Raw genomic sequence first — 18,871 nt, forward strand, 5'->3', positions numbered from 1 at the left:
TTACTATACAAGAGTTGACACCCGCAACGTCGGCGTCTGGTCATAGCGGTGACAACAGCAACTGCAACGCACGGATGGAGCTCGCGAATGCCATCGCTGACGCCTGTCTGCCAGTGGCGGATTCCGCGAGTGATGCGTGTCAATTATTGCGAGAGTTCTTGTCCGCTGCTCTCCGTGCCGCAAATGGTTCGTCATCTTCCTCATCCTCGTTATTGGGACCTCAAGACGGTGGTGAGGGCAGGATGGCCACACGATTGTTAGGTCCGCTGCGAACACTGCGGACGGCATTTGTGCGATTTTCAACTAGCCTTCTTCCGCGGCTTTTGTTTCTTGTGCCGCCGATGATGCGGGTTGTCATGCGTGCTGCCTGTAGCGCCGATAGCGTCAATTGGGGTGAGGCGTCGCTGCTGGCAGCTGACGTTCTTTCAGTGCTTCTCGCTTCGCAGGCCGCCGCGTCGTTGAAGACCGGCCTGCGATTTCTCTCGGATGCCGTGCTGATGGTGCCGCGGCTTCTCTTCTCCCTTCGTGGCAAGGCGGACAGTGCAATGCTGGACCGTGTCGCGTATGCCTTCTTGCAGCCGCTGTGGAGGGTAGCGAGCGGCGGGCATCCGCTGCTGCAATGCCCCGCCACATCCACCGACGACGCGGCAACGCAACTTCGTTTGTCGTTGCCGTCACTCTTTGAGCTCCGTGTGCCGGACGATGAGGCACCCGGGGCGTATGTGACGGTGGACGGTGTGTTGTCCCGCTGCACGGAACGCACGAGGGAGTTGGGGGCGCATCTGCTCTTCTACCTGTGCGGCGAGGCACCGTGCACGGGGGCGGCACCGCCTGCACACACGACTCTCGCCAGCACACTCTTTCAACGTTAAGGAAAAGAAAGTAAAGAAAAGTAAAGACCGAGCGGCAGGGAAAATGCATGCAAAAATATATTTATTGTCTCTTCTTTTATTTGGGGGTAACAATGAATACTGTCACCACTCTTAGTTTCTATTCTTTTGCATTCTACTTTCCTTTTATCCCCCCTCTTTTTGGTTGTTGTTGTTGTTTTTTGATTTTGTTGTTGGTTCTCTTGTGTATCTTTACACATATCCACCTCAACCGCATAAGCGCCAGAGAGCAGAAGGGAGGGAAGAAAAGAAAAAAAAAAATGGATGCAAATACCACCGAGAAGGTGGAAAAGAAGCGGCAGGAATTCCTTTCAAAGGATGCCATTGAGGAGATGCGTAATTTTTCAGATCAGACGAGCTCTCGTGTGCGCCATGGGCTTCTTCCTCGCGATTATCACCAGACAGTCGATAAGGCGCACGAGGAGAAGATGCATGCGTACATCTCACCACGACGAACATGGCGACAAAATGTGTACGTCTTGCGCAACTTTGAGTACTGGAGACTCCGAGCGGAATATTACCCGTATATTGAGCGTAGCGATAAGTACAGCGACAACTTCTTTATACGTGGGATATCGTGCCATCCAAGGCTTAGCGACTACCCAGGATGTCGGGCCGTGATTCAAGACTACTTCATTTGCCGTGACAAGAATAAGGTGATGCAGTTGTTTAATATGTGTGCACCACTGAAGGAGCAGTTTTGTGCCTGTATTAATGAAGTATTTATCAAGAATCATGAACGTGGTGACAAGAAATTCAATGCAAACCGAAAGGAATACTTTGAGAACCAGCGGGAAAGGCGTTTCTCCAAGATGCTTTTGCAAGCTGAGGAATCCGCAGATCAACGGAAAAAACTACAGGACTAAATAGTTTCATACACGTTTTTTCTGTTTGTTTGTTTGTTTTTTCACCTTCCTTCCGTGGTTGGGATATGTGAGGGTTAGCAATGAGTTTGCATTTGTGGTTGTGTGCATGTATTTATGTGTGTGGATGTCTTTATCGGGGACGTCTTTACTTGTATTCTTGTGATTTGTCATGCCGCTTTGCCTTTCCCCCCCCCCCCCCTGTTTTGTTTTTCTTCCTCTTTTTGGTTTAGCGGTCAGGAGAGCGCACGTGAAGTTCAACCCAAGGCCACATTGAACGCCTCTCTCTGTGTTTAGGGCAGCGAGGGAAAGGGGGAAGAAGAAGAAGAGAGACACAGCAATAGCAAACCAAGCGAAAAAGAGAAGGGAGGGGGCAGAGAAAAGAGAGGCGAAAGGGAGGTTGAAGAGGAACTGGATTGTGTAATACACATTGCATTAAGATGTCTACTGCCCCAACATTTGTTCGTGTGGGAGAACTCGCCTGCCAACGGAACCCCTTTCTTCGCGGGCTTCGCGCCCGTGTCGTATTGTGTGAACCTGTTTCTATGAATAAACCTGCCGGTGGCAGCGGCAAAGGCGGTCATAATTCAACCAACACGAATCCGAGTTATAATGTTGTTCTCACAGACTCTGTCCTCTTCCCGGAGGGAGGTGGTCAACCCTGCGATCACGGTACGATCGTGTATGGGAATGAGGAGGTTCCCGTTCGAAATGTGCAGCGTCGCGGTGACACGTGTGTGATCTCGACACCGTGCCCACTGGAGGCGGGAGAGGAGGTGGAGGTACGCGTGGACTGGCCACGACGTTTCGATCACATGCAGCATCACTCCGCGCAGCACCTGCTCTCTGCTGTTGTGGAAAAGGCGCCCCAGTGTCGTTTGCCCACCGTCTCATGGTCCCTCACTCATCCGTATAGTTTTATTGTTCTCCCGACAGGAAATAAAATTGACTCGGATGTGGTGGCCCACCTTGAAAAGGTTTGCAACGACGCCATCGCACGCGCCGTCCCTGTGCGTTGTGACATGTATCCGAGCAAGGAAGCATATGAGCAGGCGCTAAGGGAGAAGGTGGAAAAGGAAGATTCTGGGGAAATTTTTCGGCAGTCGCGCAGCATTCCATCCGATGTCACTGGACCCATCCGCATCATCACGGTGGAGGATGGCATTGACCAGTGCACATGTTGTGGCACACATGTCAGCAACTTGACGCAACTTCAGATGATAAAATTGCTTCACCAGGAGACCAAAGGTGACACGCTAAAACTTTTTTTTGTCACGGGTGATCGATTGTGTCGATACTACGGTGACATGTACTTTCGTGAGAAGGAGCTAATGAAGGAGTTAGGTGGGGTGCGACCCGAAGAGTTTGTGGCTGCAGCAGTGAAAAGGGGGAAAGAATATGCCGACATGGAGAAGCGACTCAAAAACTTGACGCTGGAGCTTATGAAAGCGGAAAGTGAAAAACTTATTGCTGAAGCGAAGGCATCCTTGGCGGAAGGTGCTGGTGGTGGCATTGTTGTGTACCGTCGTGATGATGTTGGGGGAGATTTCTTTAATGCTCTACGGGATGCAATACGTCAGGCGTGTCCGGAGTGTTTGGCTGTCTTGGCTTGGGGCAGTCCTGTAGCGACGGCTACGGCAGGTGGTGCTTTGGGGCGAGCGAAGACTGGGCAGTTCATGGTTATTGGCCCAACCGATCGAGTGGAGTCGTTGGCCCCGTCTGTCTGCATAGCGCTAGAAGGGAAGGGCGGGATGTCAAAATACGGCTATCGTGGCAAAGGCAACCTTGCTGGTTGGAACGAACTTGTCCAAAAACTACGTTTGTCATGAAGCATTGGTGATATATATATATATATTCCATAAATTTATTTATTTTACCCTCTTCTTCTCTTTATGCCTTAACAATTATTATTATTTATTTGTTTATTTATTTGCGGTTTGATGTCTCTCTCTCTTTGACTATCTCTCTCTCTGGTGTGATCATTTTGGAAAGACATCATTGTCCGCATGCAATGTGTCTCGTGGAATTCTCTCTTTGTCTCTTCCTTTTGCCTTCGTGTGTGTGTGTGTGTTTGTTGGTCGATGGTTTGCCAGAGTGGAAAAAAAGATAGCGCCCTTTTTGGTGTTGTTGTTTTTTGTTTGTTTGTTTCAATCATTGTTATTATTTTGGTGCGTGAGGAGTAAAAAGTTTGGGAACCCTGCACTTTGCCCCCTCCCGACACACACACACAAACACAAAAAAAAAAAAAGGAAGAAGAAAAGAAAAAGAACGGACGCACACGTATGATGAAGAGCATTGGCATGAGTGTGGCAAGCGCTACTTCCGAGCATCTCTCACTGTCGCGGATTCCGATAGACGTATTGCGGCTGGTCCTCTCCTTTCTTCCCGCTCCCGTCACACTGAACACGGTTGCGGTGGTCTCGTCCCTGTTTTCTGCGGTGACACGCAGTGGAACATACTGGCAAAATGTGTGGATTGAACGAGTCAGTGCATTTTTTCGCAGTTACGCTCAAGTCGCGAATCTACCCTCTTCTAGTAATGGATTCTCCTATGCCTCCTCCTCCCATGCGTTGCTCGGGGATCATAGGATTCTGCTTGCGTCCGTCCCAAGTTTGTCGTTGCCACGTCTCTGTGCTCACGGATATAATGGTGATTTGTCCGTCACGGAGGAACATGACGATAAGGAAAGTCGTATAACACAAATGCGGCTGCGAGTTGGGTCCATGGTTTTGCTTTCTGCGCCCTCCGTTGATGCCTATACTTTGGCGCAAAATCTTATCTCGTCATCCTCACGGGAGGAGCGATGCAATCAGCACCATTATCATAATCATCGTCACGATGGGGACGAAGGGAGGAATGAGTTGGGTGCAACGAATGAATTGCGGCGTAAAAATGGCGTCAAGGATCATCTTCGGCTGCGAAAGGCTCTTTACTTTCTTGATGACGAGAAGGCGTTGGATTTGGCTACGAAGAGGCGCCCCATGATTGATAGTCTTTATGCGATACGCCTCTTTATGCTCCACCTTGCATTGCCGCCCCCGCATCGCCGCGAGGGAACGCCGTTGGAGCGAGAGGCAGTGCTTGCAGAGTTCATTAGTGCCTTGGTGTATGCGTGGGAGTGCTGCCATCCGTCGATGCGTCCGGATATGTCAACAATGAGGCGCCTGCTTCCGCAAATGGAACTGATGTCGACGACCCTCTTCGTTGGAGGCAGTGAAGAGGAGGAGGCAGTAGAAACAGGGGATGGCCACACGGATTTGTTTTTCCCCGTGGCAGATCCGTTATCTTCATTGCCTTTTTCCACCCCTTTTCAGTCTTTGCCCCTATCGGTCTCATCGAACGGTGTGTTAATTGCCGGCTCTGACGCAGGCACCGCGTGCCGCTTGCGTCACTCCCTCGCCGACACGCTGGTTTACTTGTTTCTTCTTCACCATGTTACCTTTTCAGACATTCATCAGCACGTATGGGATGACGAGCGGAAGTGTGCCATCTGCAGTCGTCTGTTGAGTCCCACAGGACACGCGGTGGAATTTCGCTTTTTTATGTCCTCTCTTTGGGGCAGTTACCCGCGTTTCTTCGTGAAGATGGCGTTTGCTGAAGGTGAGTTGCCACACACATGTATAAGGGAAACATTTGACAATGAGAGCAGCCGCAATGTAACCTCTCTGTTGGGGTCTTCATCCTCGGACGATGTGGTCCCAAAAATCTTAACGCTCTTTTATGGAGGCTTTGGTCGGGTGGAAGTAGACATCCCGCCGACGGTGTCGTGTGATGGCTTCTTGCGTCTGCGTGAATCACTTGGTCTTGCGCCCACATTCCCAATGCAGCTTCTTTGGAACGTTGTGGTGCTTGCAACGGGGGTTGGTGGGGCGCTCTTACGGGCGCAGGGGCCGTACTTCAAGCTGTACTACCAGACTTCTTTCACCGCGGCATTTGAGAAGACATTTCCCAACACCACCAAAACCGCCGGATGTGAATCCACACAAGCCGTGAGGGAAGCGGTTTAATGTTTCTTTCTTTGCGCCCATGCAGGGAGCGGTTGAGGAGAGAGAGAAAGGGAGAAAGAAAGCGAAGAGAAACGCAAAAGGGGGGTGAAAAAGAAGGCGTGCAAAGCAAAGGAAAAACAGGGGACGACGTGGGGGGAGATGGGGATGGAAAAGGTCGAGCTTTTGGGTGTGGAAAAAAAAAAAAAAAAGGACTGAACACCACTCTGCGAGCGGAGATAAATTGCCGTCAAGGGGGGAGTCGTTTTTTTACGCACCATCTCTCCTTCTGCCTGGTGCCTTTTATTTTTTTTTTTTATTTCCGTTTTTTTTTTTTTTTTGGTTGTTGTCCCGCGTGGATGCCGTGCGTTGAGTGTCCGAAACAAAAAGAACGAATAAATCTTAGCGTCATTTGTTATTCATCGTGAGGCGAGCGGTAAGAGCATCCGATGCGAAGATGCATCTGCTGTGACGCCGTCATAACTGAGCTGCTGAGTCGTGCGTCACTCCGCGTGCAGCGTCGGCGACGCGGCGCCAGTGAAAACGAGGCGAAGAAACAAGTCTTCAGGGATGTTCTCACAATGTCACTTCTTCGCATTGCGGCTGCAACAAGAGGCGGTGGGGCTCCCGTGCAGGCAGTACGTGACGCTCCTCCTCGCAGAGAGTGGCAGGCCAATGATTGGCACTCTTCTCTGAGTGACAAGGCGAAGAGCTCCTCAGGTACATCGGCAGAAGGGACGCCGCGTTTTCTGAGGGCGTTGCTCCTGAAGAGCAGGAAAGAGAACGCCGTAGTACACGATGCGAAACGAGTCCCTCACGCCCCCACCGCGGCGAAATTATTGACGGATGCGGAGGATGGTCTTTGTGCTTCAGAAACATTGTCCTCCACAGCAACGGAGGGAGCAGATGCGGTAGGTGCGGTTGCGACTTGGTATGCCGCGTTTCAGCTCTTTAGTGAAGCCGTGGAGCAGCATACGGTTGTTCCATCCATTGAGCATATTAACGTTCTGTTGGGCATCACTGTTCGTGAAAAACGTTGGCAACAGATGCAGCAGCTGGAGATGTTTCTTGAAAAGATTCTCGTTTCTGAGTGTGGTATGTGTCTGAGCGAGACGCCGTGTAAAATGGACTCCATTCTTGATGTCAGTGGCTCTCAACAAACGGCCTTTCCACTGCAGCCTAATTCTGAGACGTACGAGTGGCTGATGGCCGCCGCGGTCTCTCGGGGAGACTGGGTAGAGGCACTGAGGTGTTTTGACGACGTGCGAGATGAATACTTACCTGTCTCCGATAGTTTGTTGAAACTAGCACTGGAGGCTTATCGTATTGGAGGCGTCCATTCTCTCATCGACCCCGGCGGCAATGGTCACACTAACAAGAAGACGACACTTGCACCGCTGCGGACGGATTATCGGGGGCCATTTCTTCATTGTGCAGCATCCGCACGACCCGCTTCCACCTCTCACGGAGTACGAACGAAACCCGCGGCGGCTAGTTATCTATGGGAAGCGGCGCTGATGCTCTTTTCGTCCTTTCTGCATCGTGTGCAGGAGAGCGATACGGTGGCACTATTCATGTCAATGATGGCAGATGCGGGAAAGCATCAGGTATTGCTGGACACGTACCGTGACCGCAGTCGCACGGTGAATTTCGGTGAAGAAATTTTGCCTCTTGTAAGCAATGCGTCCCGTGAAGTTGGCGACTGGGCCTTGAATTTGTGTCTGCTTCAGCACATTTTGGCATCCCCCGCCGACACGGAGCGGGCGGCTGTGGGAAGGCAGCTCTTGGTGGATGCCCTCCTCGTACTTCGGAGGACGCAGCACTACCAGAAGATTATTGGGTTGCATGTGCAGGTCCCATCCAGGATGTGGACCTCACGTGCCCGGGTGATGGTGGCGCAGACCGCCATGGTGCAGCGAGACCTCCCCCTGCTACTTTGGCTATTTGAAGAGGAGGAAACAATGAGAGTAGAAACGAACAGGGATGACGATGGTGGCAGACGCACGTCACACATTATGGATACGGGACTCTGTTATCCTTTTGGGATTGCCGCCGTCTCACCCGTATATCCCTCGTTCCCAGTAGAGATGTACGACATCGCTTTGCGTACCATTCAATTGGAACTCATTCACCGTCGATTTCACTCCACGCCATTGAGGGAATCTGCTGTGTCACGTCTAAATATCCCTCAAGACCTGGCAGCGCTTTCCATTGCTATTTATGAGAAGTTTCTCCGGGACTCAAAGCACCAAATTTCCACAAATGAAGGTGTTCCTTTCGATGCGTCCCTCTCCGTTTATGCGCCCTTTGTGAAGCTCCTTCAAACATCTGCTAATGAGGGTGCGGGTGTTGGTAGATGCACGAATGGTTTACCGGAAGGAATATGGGAGAAGGCCCTTTCCCATGTGGCGCTTATTCGGAGACCTGATACTATCGTTGTGAGCCTCGTCACTCACTTGTTGCAAAGAGAAAATCAGTGGGAAGCTGCATTTAATCTCTTATCACATGTTATTCGTAGTGAAGAAGTGTCACGTGAGGCAGATGGTCCTAGTCGTCGTCGTCATTCCCGTCTTTCTTCTCCAAATGGCGTTAAGGTGGATGAGGCGAACCACTCCGATCGTTACACCTGCACGGCCATTACGGCAGTGGCAATTCGTTACGCCGTTTGGAGTGCAGTCCGTCAACCTTCCGCTGCCGTGCACTTAACCCAACGTGCACTTGCCACGGGCTGGATTGACGGCAGTATGGCAATGCAGCTTCTCGAGGGTGTCGAAGGTATTCTGGGCAAAGAGGAGCAGCTTCAGGATCACTGGCAGGACCACGATGGAAATCTTTCATATGCCTCCAACGATGCCGTCCACGCTCTTCTCAAGCTGGTTGCTATGCATGACAAAAGAGAAGGTGGATTAGGATCGTTTGGGTCGCTCTTTTTAAAAACACTGCAGCTTCTACAACAGCTGCAAACGCGGGTTGAGCCGCCCACTTCGCTGCTCTCTGACTTAACGGGAAATCTAGAGGAGGTTGTTTCTGGGCTTGCGAAGGAGGGAAACGATGAGCTTCGCGCCAAGGCAGAACTTGTCGTGCCAGTAGTGCTGCATGCTGTTTGGCATCAAATAAGCATGTCGCATATGAGTCGGTGGACTCTTTGGCAGGAGTGTTTACGGTGCCTGCGCTGGTTTTGCAGCCCGCTGTCGCAGCATTCATCATTTGTGCTGCAGGCAAATGAATCCACACTAAGAGTTCTCAGGGCTTTCATACGGCGTTGTGATCGACCCGAAGAGGGTTTTGTGGAGAGTGTTGCTGTGAGCTGGTTGTTGGTCGAGGCCTCACCTTCTGCTCTCGAGAAGCTCCTCTCATTGCTGGATTTGTTGCCCGATCTCGTGGACCGCGCAGTGTGGCTGTCGCACGAACTTCTTTTGGATGCCCTTGTATGGTGTGGCCGACATCGTGTGAAGGGTTTGCTGCGGCGTCTTGCACGCATCCTCTTGCCCCTGTTTTTGAAAATCCTCCAGCGTGGGGTGAACAGCACCGCAAGAAAAGCAACGGAGCCGCGCCATTGCCTGCGTTCCGAGACGCTGACGGCGCTGACGGTTGCTGTTCAGTGCCTCACCAGCGGGCCCCACGAAGAGGTTCTACACGACTGGCCGTTGGTGCATCAGTTGTTATCACTGCTGCTGCAAGCCAATGAATTTATCACTGCCGCCGACACAGCACAAACGACAACACCTGGAAGAATAACTGCCCTTGCGGAGAGTTTGGCAGCCGTATTAGACAAACTGCGTCGCACATTTCATTTTCTCACCATGAAGATCTCTCTTGATGCACACCGACGCCGTAGTCAAGGGAGTGAAGGAATATCTTTTTCTCGTGACGATGAGGCGAAGCATCTGACGAGTGTATTGGAAAGTGGTGCAATCGAGTACATGGATCTTTGCGAGGCATTTGCGCAGCGTTTTTTTACAGAAGCGGGTGTTGATTGGATGGCACTTGGTGCGGAAATGGCGGCGTGTCTTGAGAAGGTCATGAACTGCGTTTGGGATGTCAACTACACTTTGTACGTTTGGTACACAACCTTTAGCCCTTTTCAATCCGGTAGCAGTGTGTTGAAACCGCTGCAAAAGCGTTACCGCTGGCTCATGTGCTTGTGTGTTTTATTTCTGCCTGCGTCATGCATAACCCCCTTGCGAGTCGGGCGTTGGTTGGTTGTGATGAGCGGTGATGGAGAGTCAGCAGCCACACTGACGCAATCTGAAATAAAAGGAACGGAAACAGAGAAGAATATGATTGCTGCGTTATTGCATGACATCACGACACTGGAGGCGTGGCAAAGATGTCAGTTCACTACAATTTCACACGGTGGGGAAGGGTCATGCCACCAATCGCGGCAGTTGATTGTGCCTCTTGTTCTAGAGGCCATCCACAGCATCACCATTGGGGTATCGGAACATGTCCCTTCTTCCTTCTCCCAACCCACGACGAACTTGGCTGCTGCGGCCGTACGCGAGGCGCTTCCTCCGCTTAAAAATGGTTGCTCTGCACGAACACCTTTTGATGATCACATAGCTCTTGTTTCGCCGTGGCAATTGCGAACAATGCAAAAGGCTGGGTGTACACTCATTTATATGCTGCTCTGTGAAGGGCAAGCGGAGCTGCCGCAGATGGCACAGAAAGCCATGTCTTGGTCCTGTTGTTCACATGCGCTTTTGGAAGTCATTGTGAGCGCAGCTCAGTCCACATCGGCCGAAACATTTAAAGCTCTGTGGACTCCGGTTGCCCTTGTGGATGTATTTGGTCTGTTGAAAGCACAGAATTGCTTCTGGGCCTTATTTGGTAGGCCGCAAACTGCAGGAGGAAGTCAAGCGTCAAGGGTGTTGAGCCTCCTTACAGCTTCCCCCGCTGTTCGTGCAGCCACTCGAATGGATGAGGATATTTGTACCGCTGCATTGCTAGCTTTGGATCCGGTAGACGTCATGGGAGACGCTGAACATGTGGTTGCCGTGAGACACACCGTGTGTCGTCTGCTTGCCGCTTTTCCGAAAATTCTGGAGAAGCGGTTGCTCCTTCTCTTGCTAGCAGGACAGCTCGACGACCTTCAATTGACTGTGATGGATATCCTCTTGCAGCACATCGTCAAAGTCACCGGCGGACGCTCACTTGGCTGCAGCCCAACTCTCATGCGTTCCATTGCCATGTGGTTGCTTCTTCGTCCTCCCTGCGTTGCCCCTTGCGTCATGCCTTGTAATGCCGCACCACTGCAGATGTTTTCAGACATTATGATTTCAGGCGAGTTACGTTCTGCAGACCACGATCGTCGAATGACAGGGACGATGATGAGGAAAGAACAAGCACAAAATGTGTCGTCGTCTTCCCGTGAAAAGTCGGAGGAGATGATGAAGGCGGCTCACATCCGTCGTTGGCTGGGGTGGGAAAAGGCGGTTCAGCTGCTCAATGACGCTCTTCAGGCTGAAACGCCACATGTGGACCTCAATAAAGCGTTTTTCGGAGCGATGGAAATTTATGGGACTTATGTCTCGAGGCGGTGGGAGGATGATTTTTTTAAGGCGCTTTTGGAACAAAATAAACGAAATCCTTCTTCTTGCAACCACACGAGTTCTCTTCGTCGGTTAATGGGAGAACTTATCGATCATGTGGCATATGCGCCTTCACTTCAGCAGTCACTCTTCCGGCATGAACCTGTTGAACCTTCGGAGTTGCGTCAAGTCGGAGAAAAGCTTTGGAAATGTCTTGGGATGGCGTGCAAGGAACAGACAGTCACACATGCAGATGTGTGGAAATCGGTATTTGTCCTACTTCAAAGAGTTTTGCAGAATAATCTCCCCTTTTCTTGTCAAGACACAGGGGAATTGGTGTTTTCCTTATTCCCCGTGAATTGCTTGATGGTTGAGCGCCTTGTTCCACATCTACTGCGCCATGGAGTGGTGCGGAATCCTTCATTGCCGGAGAAGCAAGAGAGCGTTGTGGATATACCACTTGTAGCCTCCTCAATGTTGCTCATGTTAGAGATGGCGTTTCCAGGTCGTGCCGTAAACATGGTTCTTTACAGACTGTACGAAAAAGTTCTTGGGGAGGAGGCTGGATGCGATAGTGGTAGTGTCACTCCCCCTCTTTCTTCGTCTCCTGCACCTGTGACATCACGGCAAGGGGCATGGAGGTCTCTTATTGAGTGTGCAGTCTACTTTCTGACTCTACCTGGCCTGTTGGACGGGAGCATCACCGAGAACATTTCCACAAGTGGAGTTGCTGCTGGTAATAACAATAAGGGCAATAATGCTGCGCGCGTACGGGATGCATTCTCGACAACGGGAGCGGTAGTCGGACTTGTTTTTCGTTTTATTTGTGACGATGCGGTCTATGTCCTATCGACGGATGATAAACTTTCCCACATGAGGGAAGATAACATGCAGGAGTGTCTTTTACGTCTCTTGGAGCTCTCTGGACGGTGTGTGGCTTCTTTGGCAACTGAGTTGTTGTTGTTGAGTGGAACGAAGAGAATGGAAGAAGACAGTGCCGCCATGAAACGCATCGTTGCGCTTTTTCTACAATCTGCACTGCTGATGGGGTCGTGGCGGGACATTTACTGGCTGTCGTCGCGGTTGTTGGTGTCAGTTTCGGCGACATTGCAACTCCAGCGAGGGGAAGAAGCAAAAAGTCTATTTGTCTCCTCGTGGTGTTGGATTGTTGGATGTCTGCCAGCCATGGTGGCCGGCTCATCTCGCACCTCTTCTAGTCTTCACTCGCAGGTCACTGCCCTTCTCAAGATGATACCGGCGGCATTTCTTCAGCAGAATTATTTGGCTACCGCTGCCGCCATCGTGGACAAAAAGGTTTTCGGCGATGGTTGTGTCGAGGCGCGGCAGCGGCAGCTATTTTATGAATTCCTTATGAGGCTGCATGAGCGCATCCTACTCAAGGCGGAAACGACGTTGCGAGACGAAGGAAAGCGGGCGGCGTCGTTCACAATGCGTCTCTCTGTAATACGGCCGGTGGTGCAGGTTGGGGTGCTTCTTGGGCTGCACAACGTGGGAGCCGCGGAAGCGGAAAAATTGCGGTCTTCACTTTTATTTTTTCTCGCAGACGATCTTCAATGGCGACGGTTGCTGGAGGCTGTCAAGGCCGAGTGCAAAGAGGCAACTACTTCGAAAGATTTGTTAAAATTGGACGCGGCGAATGGCGGGTCTGCGGTACCAAGTTGGCAGGTTGCGCTTGAACTTCTCTGTCTCGCTGACAAGGAGCTGTTCCAGACGCTTTCTCTGAAAAATGGTGAACGCAAAGCAGGGGCGGAAGAGATTCAGAAAATAAAGGATGCCCTGCATGTTTTCCACGTATCGTGCTTTGCGCAAGCCGTGCCATGGGAGGTTGCCATCGATTTGTTCCGTCGGGACGATGGACCGCCGCACACGGCACTCGTCTTTCCTGCCTCTTACACTGAGCAGCTGATCCGTCATTGCCCTTCATGGAGCATGGCCCTGGAGCTTTTTAAGTACTCATTATCCAGAGTGCCACATCCAACAAAAGTGCAGCAGCTTTTGGCGTACCTAATCCTTTATCGTATGCGTACAGATCCCACATGGGGGAAGGAGGGGCAAACATTGTTACCTCACTCTTACAACAGTGGTGGAAAAGAAGTTGGTTTGCTTTCTTGGGAAGTAGCCTGCTGGTGCTACAATCAGTTGACACAAGATCGGGCGGCTCCGACTCTGCCGCAGCGGAATATGATTGAGATACTGCGCCATTGTGTATTTTCCCCCTCCGCTGCGCTTTCAATGTATGAAGCGTACTGGAAACAAGAGTATCGTCTCACGGAAGGCGTGAATGTTTTTCTTTCTCTTTTGCGAGCGGCACGCCTAGCACGAAATGAGGAATTAGTGTTGCGGGCCATGTGGGACTACATCCGCTGCTGCGATGAGCATGACGGTGTGATCTCCAAAACGAGCCGTGGGCCTGTCAGGCATCACATGTTCACGGCAGGGGGAAATGCCACCCTTTGTCGTTCCTTCACGCATGTTTGCGAGAGCAACATTGTGTCTCGTCAGGCTGCAATGGAATTGGTCACGGCGCTGAAACAGCGAGGTCGTATTGGTGAGATGGAGGAGTTGTTGATGGTTACATCGTATTCACGAGGAGTTGCCGATGCCACTGAAGAAAGAGCCAGGTGAAGAAGTTTAAAATGGCGCCGGTAAGAGTTGGAGAGTTGTAGTTTATGGCTTTTTGTTTGTTTGTTTGTTTTGAGTACATTTCCTCGAATCGATGAGTTGTTTCATCCCTTTTCTGCCCCTCTTTCTCCTTTTAGGCTTTTTTTTATGTGTGTGTGTGAGAGAGAGAGAGAGCCATTTTACTTCTTGAGTGTTTTTGCTTTTGTATCTTTGCCTTCCACCCCTCGTTGTCTGCATACATGTGTGGTAAGGGGAGGTGAGAGTGAATAGCCACCGGTGGATGTGGAAGCGTTGCTGGCGGCTGCTCGGGTCAACAAACCGATACACGGATGGTTCAGGACGGCGATTGGACCCGTCTGGTCTCCCAAAAGAGTTGGAACTGCCGCCCATCAGTAACCGTGCCTACCCTGTTCGCGGGGAAAACTGGCAGCCCGTTCTTGCCGGGGAACCTTCACCACACAAGGGTAACGTCATCATTTCCGGTGCCGGAGTTGTGGGTTTGACGGTGGCAGCCCTCTTTGCACTGCGCGGCTGGCACACGAGCGTCATTGAGCAGAACGTCTCTGCCCTGAAGCCGTCGCCTGTTGTTGCCCAGCCACCGGTGCCGTCAACTGGCACGAACGTGGAAATGACAGACACTGCGCAGTATCGTTTTGGACCGTTTCTTGGGCTCCAACACGCCCTCGCAACACGTCGAGCTGTTGATGCACTGGAAGCGGCAGGTCTAAACATCCGAGAATTGAGGCAATGTGGCGTGCCCGTGTCTGGCGTCATGGACCATCCTGGCGCCTACAACAGCTGGCTAACGCGGGGGTTGACGGAGCATCACCCGTTTGCCATCAAAATGTTGTCAATGGACTTGTTGGCGCTTCGGCAGTTGCTCGAACTCCATGTGCATGCGTTACCCACGGGAACCTGTCGTATCTTTCATGAGCACGTCATAGAGGCGGTTTACCCGCTGAAACAACAGCTTGTAGTGAAGCCTCTCCGTGAGAGTCAGACGCATGCGTGGCGAATGCAACAAAAAAGTGCTTGTAAGGTTAACCCAAGTGAAGATAATGCTGGAACAGGAACTAGAGAAAGAGAGGATGATGCCGCTGAAGTCATAGTTAGGCGAGGTTATCGCATGGAGACGAGTCTTACCCTTCATCGTTTGAAGTGGGAGAAAAAATTTTCAACTGAGGCGGTGGATTATGACCTGCTTGTCTGTGCGGAGGGAGCGGACTCGCAACTTCGAGACCTCATTGATGTGGAAGGGTTTGCCGCAGATGGCGACTTTGGCATGCGATGGTTTCTTCTTCGGAGTAAAAAGCTGAGCCATGCACACATACACCGCTGGCTGCATAAACGACGTAAGTCACCCAAGCAGGTTGATGTCTGTTCGCCTTTTCAAGTACCGATTGCCATTGCTTTTCCTCGCCAGGATCGTGAGAGCAATGGTGATGATGCAAAGGAAAAAGAAAGCAGCTTTGCCCTTCTTGTATATGGCCCTTCCAGTGATATTGAACGCCTTTCTGACGAAGAAGCCCTACGCAGTTTTTGTCCTGACCTTGCAGAAAATGATACGACGTGTCAGATCATCTCCTTCACACGTACTGTTGTGCCGTATCCAACCATTTATTGTGAAAATCTTTTTAATAGCGTTGGCCTTCCCTCCGCGGTGGTTGTTGGCGATTCAGCACATACGTGCAATCCCTTTTGGCTTCAAGGATTAGCCATGGGTCTCGAGGATGGGGTCAACCTGCTGAATCAAGTGGATGCCTACTCCAAACATTTTTACGATGCCATCAAACAGTATAGTCAGGAACGTGGCTGCAGTGGTGATGCTCTGCGAGAAATCACGGATCGTTGCCTGTACTATGAACGGATGAAGCATATTAATCCGCTTGTACGTTTTCAAAACAGTTTTCAGCTGGCCATGAACATGATTTTGCCTCGATCATTTAACGAATATTATTCAGGGGCATCTGTCAATCATTTGTACTCCAAAAGCATAGAAGAAATGTTGAATGGTCGTGGGTACACTTCTTACGAATACGCTGAAAAACAGCAAGCAAAACACCGGGCTTTTTTTCACCTGGGAAGGGTGTACACTTGAAGTTTTGTGTGATTATTGAATGTGTGTATTATTTATTTATTTTTGCTTTCTGTTGGTTGTAATCACATGTGGTGAATTTGGGTTGCAACTCTTCCACCACCCCACTCCACTTTACTGCACACACGTCACAGTACTACCACTACTACTGCAGACCAACCGTCAGAGAAGACAATTTACAATGATGATAAGTTACCTTCCCTTGCTTACATATATATATTTATTTTCTTTGCCTTTGTCGACACGTGCAGAGAGACACAGCGAAGATCTTCTTGGAGGAAAGAGTGAGGAAGAAAAGGAAAGAAGTTCGGTTTTTTTTTTTTTTAATGTCATCTAAAGAATTCCTCTTCACATTCGACGACGATGACGACGACGACGATGCGGTGAAGTCGCCTCCGCCCTTGACTGGCAGAAGTACTTCCACAAAAACCATGACTGTTCCTGCGGTATTTGTGTCGCAGTTTCCCGTGTACTCATTGACAGCGCAGCTGTTGGAGAATTGGGCCGAATGCTATCCAACGCACCCACGGGACAGGATGGAGCTGCCGAGGGACGCAGCTGGAATGAATACTCCCCCCCTCGTCTACCAACGTGCTCCAGATGCATCGGAACTTACGACGGAGGGAGATAAATTGGAGCGAAGGGACATTATTCCCGGAAAGTACTACGGAGGGTTGAAGGTGTGGTCGTGTGCGCCGTATCTTGTGGCGTATATGTTTGGGAACCGCGATATGTTTAGGCGTCTTTTTGAGATTACCGACAGCCCCATTGAAAGCACAACAGCAAGAAAAGTGCTGCCTGATGGGCAGTTTGCAGGCACTTCTTTGGTGCATCCCATTGTTGCCGAGGTTGGGTGTGGACAAGGTCTTCCTGGAATCGCTGCACTTCTCTTGGGGGCTCGACGCGTGATATTTCAGGATTACAACGAGGAGGTGTTGGAGATTTGTGTAAAGTCAAACATTGGAGCTAATTTGTTGCGCCACGCAGAGGTCGTTGCATTGCGTGAGAATTCGCTGCCATCATGTCTGCCAGTTGTGCAGATGGTGTCTGGCGACTGGAGTCGTTTACAATGGCAGGATTGTGACGATGGAACTGGAAAGAAAGCACATGATGTGCGCTGCAAAGTCGTGCTTGGAAGTGATGTTACCTTTGATGACGAGGCTTGCGAGAAGCTTGCTGAAATGTTGGAACGTTGCCTTTCCCCGACAGCAGGGGTGGCATACATCGCCAGCAAGCAGTATTACTTTGGTACAAATGGTGGGGCGCTTGAGTTCCAAAAATGTGCTGAAGGCCGCGGACTTCAGGTTGAGGAGGTAAGTCGCATGGACGAAGCAGGTGGAATGCAGCGACTGATCATGCGAGTGGAACGACGGGGGTAAAGGCAAAGAACGAAAAAAAAGAAAATGAAAAAAAAAAAGGAATCGGATTTAATTCCCAGTGTGATGTCGATGATTTGCACATGACAATGGGAACATGTAACAAGTGCCACAAGGTATTACTTCTGCAATGTTGGCCACACCCCAGTTTCTTTCTTGTTGTTTGTTACTTCGTGTTGGGTGGAAGAGGGAGAAGGCAGAGTGAAGGTGTAAGGTTTCCGAGTCTTTTTTTTTTTTTTTTGGCGTTAGGGTGGAGAAATCACTCAATGGGAAGAGCAAATCATGCGTTTTCGGCTTCGCGAAATGAAAGTACGGAAAACTCCAAATCCGTTCCTTCGCAACCGGAGCAAGAAGCCGTTTCCCCGCCGCCCCCGCCACCAGCGGGTGACTTGGATATCAGTCCTGAAATTGTGACGTTGGCATTTGTATTAAACTCCGTCTTCTTGGCGGTTTCTTTGGGCACAGCATGGTTTCTCAGGGAGCAATACGCCGCCGGACCCAATGGGGAAAATGTTAAGGAAGCATTTAAACTTTGGAAGACAACCCGTTGGGTGGGTAGCGTGAGAACTAGCATGAGGAGTGACGCCATTGCCTGCACCCCGGTGCGGCAGCGTTTGTTGGTGTTGCAAATACTTGCTGTTTCGGCTTTATTTATTTCCCTTATTACACTTGTGGCGGCCGTTGTAAGGCGGTATTTCCTACAGGGGAATTCTGGTATTCGACTTGCACTGATTTATTGTGTTGCCATTTGTTTTATTATATTGACAGTGGAATCGGCAATTGGGATTAACGTGTATACATTCAGTTTTGTTGCATGTGGCGAAGGGTCAAGTTATCATTCTCATGCGTTTGAATTGAGTGTGGGATTTGCCCTCACCATTGCAGCCTGGGCAATTACTGCCTTTGCGGGTATTGTAGTATACAACAAGGTGCCTTTTCCGAGAGACGAACGCATTGTTGCCTATGGCATCCAGGCATTTGATATGCTTGCCTTTATTGCTTTTTTGTTTAGTACGGTGGCATGTGCCATTCCTTTGTGGTTTTACAAGGACAGCGCCAGGCGGATATTGACAGAAGTCTTTTTGTGGAAGGAACGTTACAGCATCTTGTGGGCAACCAATGCGTCCTCCAATTCCACTTCTGTGAAGAAACTTGGGTGTGACTCCTTGTCTCACTATTTTTTGGCAGCCGAATCTTTTGGTATTGTAAGTGTCTTGCTGAACGGTACCACCTTTGTGATTGGATTTTTACTTGTCAAGGGCCTCGTTGGGGTGACGAAGTATGCATTGATGCTCGGTTACATCTCAACGATGGTGGCTTTTCTCCAGTGGATCCTGTTGATTTGTATTTACTACGGCGATTGGTGTTCCGGTCGTGTTGCCTACCATCGGAAGAAGTATGTGATGGCAGCTGGCTTTGCTCTCAGTGTGACCGCCGGTGTTCTCATGGCTGTTGGGACGTCGCTCTGACACTTACCGAGTCCATCCGAC

At 50.5% G+C, this 18,871-nt stretch overlaps 8 protein-coding genes across 8 annotated transcripts, besides 8 other annotated features; all 8 read left to right on the forward strand.

Moving 5' to 3' along the window:
• Positions 1-872, forward strand: Tc00.1047053506511.10 (hypothetical protein, conserved; the record flags this gene model as incomplete). Its single annotated transcript, XM_804265.1, has 1 exon — positions 1-872. A coding segment is annotated over one exon (872 nt), but the record flags the coding sequence as incomplete, so codon positions are not given.
• Positions 1-12,485: a sequence feature (heterozygous, non-Esmeraldo-like haplotype).
• Tc00.1047053506511.20 (hypothetical protein, conserved) lies at positions 1,151-1,756 on the forward strand (the record flags this gene model as incomplete). Its single annotated transcript, XM_804266.1, has 1 exon — positions 1,151-1,756. The coding sequence occupies one exon, from the start codon at positions 1,151-1,153 to the stop codon at positions 1,754-1,756; it is 606 nt and encodes a 201-aa protein (XP_809359.1).
• On the forward strand, positions 2,194-3,582 carry Tc00.1047053506511.30 (hypothetical protein, conserved; the record flags this gene model as incomplete). The annotated part of the gene is made up of 1 exon (XM_804267.1): positions 2,194-3,582. One exon carries the CDS (start codon positions 2,194-2,196, stop codon positions 3,580-3,582), a length of 1,389 nt encoding a protein of 462 aa, XP_809360.1.
• Positions 3,593-3,629: a sequence feature (AT_rich).
• Positions 3,656-3,685: a sequence feature (AT_rich).
• Positions 3,989-4,022: a sequence feature (A-rich).
• On the forward strand, positions 4,036-5,760 carry Tc00.1047053506511.40 (hypothetical protein, conserved; the record flags this gene model as incomplete). Its single annotated transcript, XM_804268.1, has 1 exon — positions 4,036-5,760. The coding sequence occupies one exon, from the start codon at positions 4,036-4,038 to the stop codon at positions 5,758-5,760; it is 1,725 nt and encodes a 574-aa protein (XP_809361.1).
• Positions 6,038-6,077: a microsatellite.
• On the forward strand, positions 6,186-13,913 carry Tc00.1047053506511.50 (hypothetical protein, conserved; the record flags this gene model as incomplete). Its single annotated transcript, XM_804269.1, has 1 exon — positions 6,186-13,913. One exon carries the CDS (start codon positions 6,186-6,188, stop codon positions 13,911-13,913), a length of 7,728 nt encoding a protein of 2,575 aa, XP_809362.1.
• Positions 12,486-12,565: a sequence feature (haploid, non-Esmeraldo-like haplotype).
• Positions 12,566-18,871: a sequence feature (haploid, Esmeraldo-like haplotype).
• Positions 14,191-16,008, forward strand: Tc00.1047053506511.60 (flavoprotein monooxygenase, putative; the record flags this gene model as incomplete). The annotated part of the gene is made up of 1 exon (XM_804270.1): positions 14,191-16,008. One exon carries the CDS (start codon positions 14,191-14,193, stop codon positions 16,006-16,008), a length of 1,818 nt encoding a protein of 605 aa, XP_809363.1.
• On the forward strand, positions 16,332-17,384 carry Tc00.1047053506511.70 (hypothetical protein, conserved; the record flags this gene model as incomplete). Its single annotated transcript, XM_804271.1, has 1 exon — positions 16,332-17,384. The coding sequence occupies one exon, from the start codon at positions 16,332-16,334 to the stop codon at positions 17,382-17,384; it is 1,053 nt and encodes a 350-aa protein (XP_809364.1).
• Positions 16,361-16,384: a microsatellite.
• On the forward strand, positions 17,465-18,850 carry Tc00.1047053506511.80 (hypothetical protein, conserved; the record flags this gene model as incomplete). The annotated part of the gene is made up of 1 exon (XM_804272.1): positions 17,465-18,850. The coding sequence occupies one exon, from the start codon at positions 17,465-17,467 to the stop codon at positions 18,848-18,850; it is 1,386 nt and encodes a 461-aa protein (XP_809365.1).

Source organism: Trypanosoma cruzi, genomic scaffold, assembly GCF_000209065.1.
Source record: "Trypanosoma cruzi strain CL Brener 1047053516587 genomic scaffold, whole genome shotgun sequence".
NCBI classification, from domain to species: domain Eukaryota; phylum Euglenozoa; class Kinetoplastea; order Trypanosomatida; family Trypanosomatidae; genus Trypanosoma; species Trypanosoma cruzi.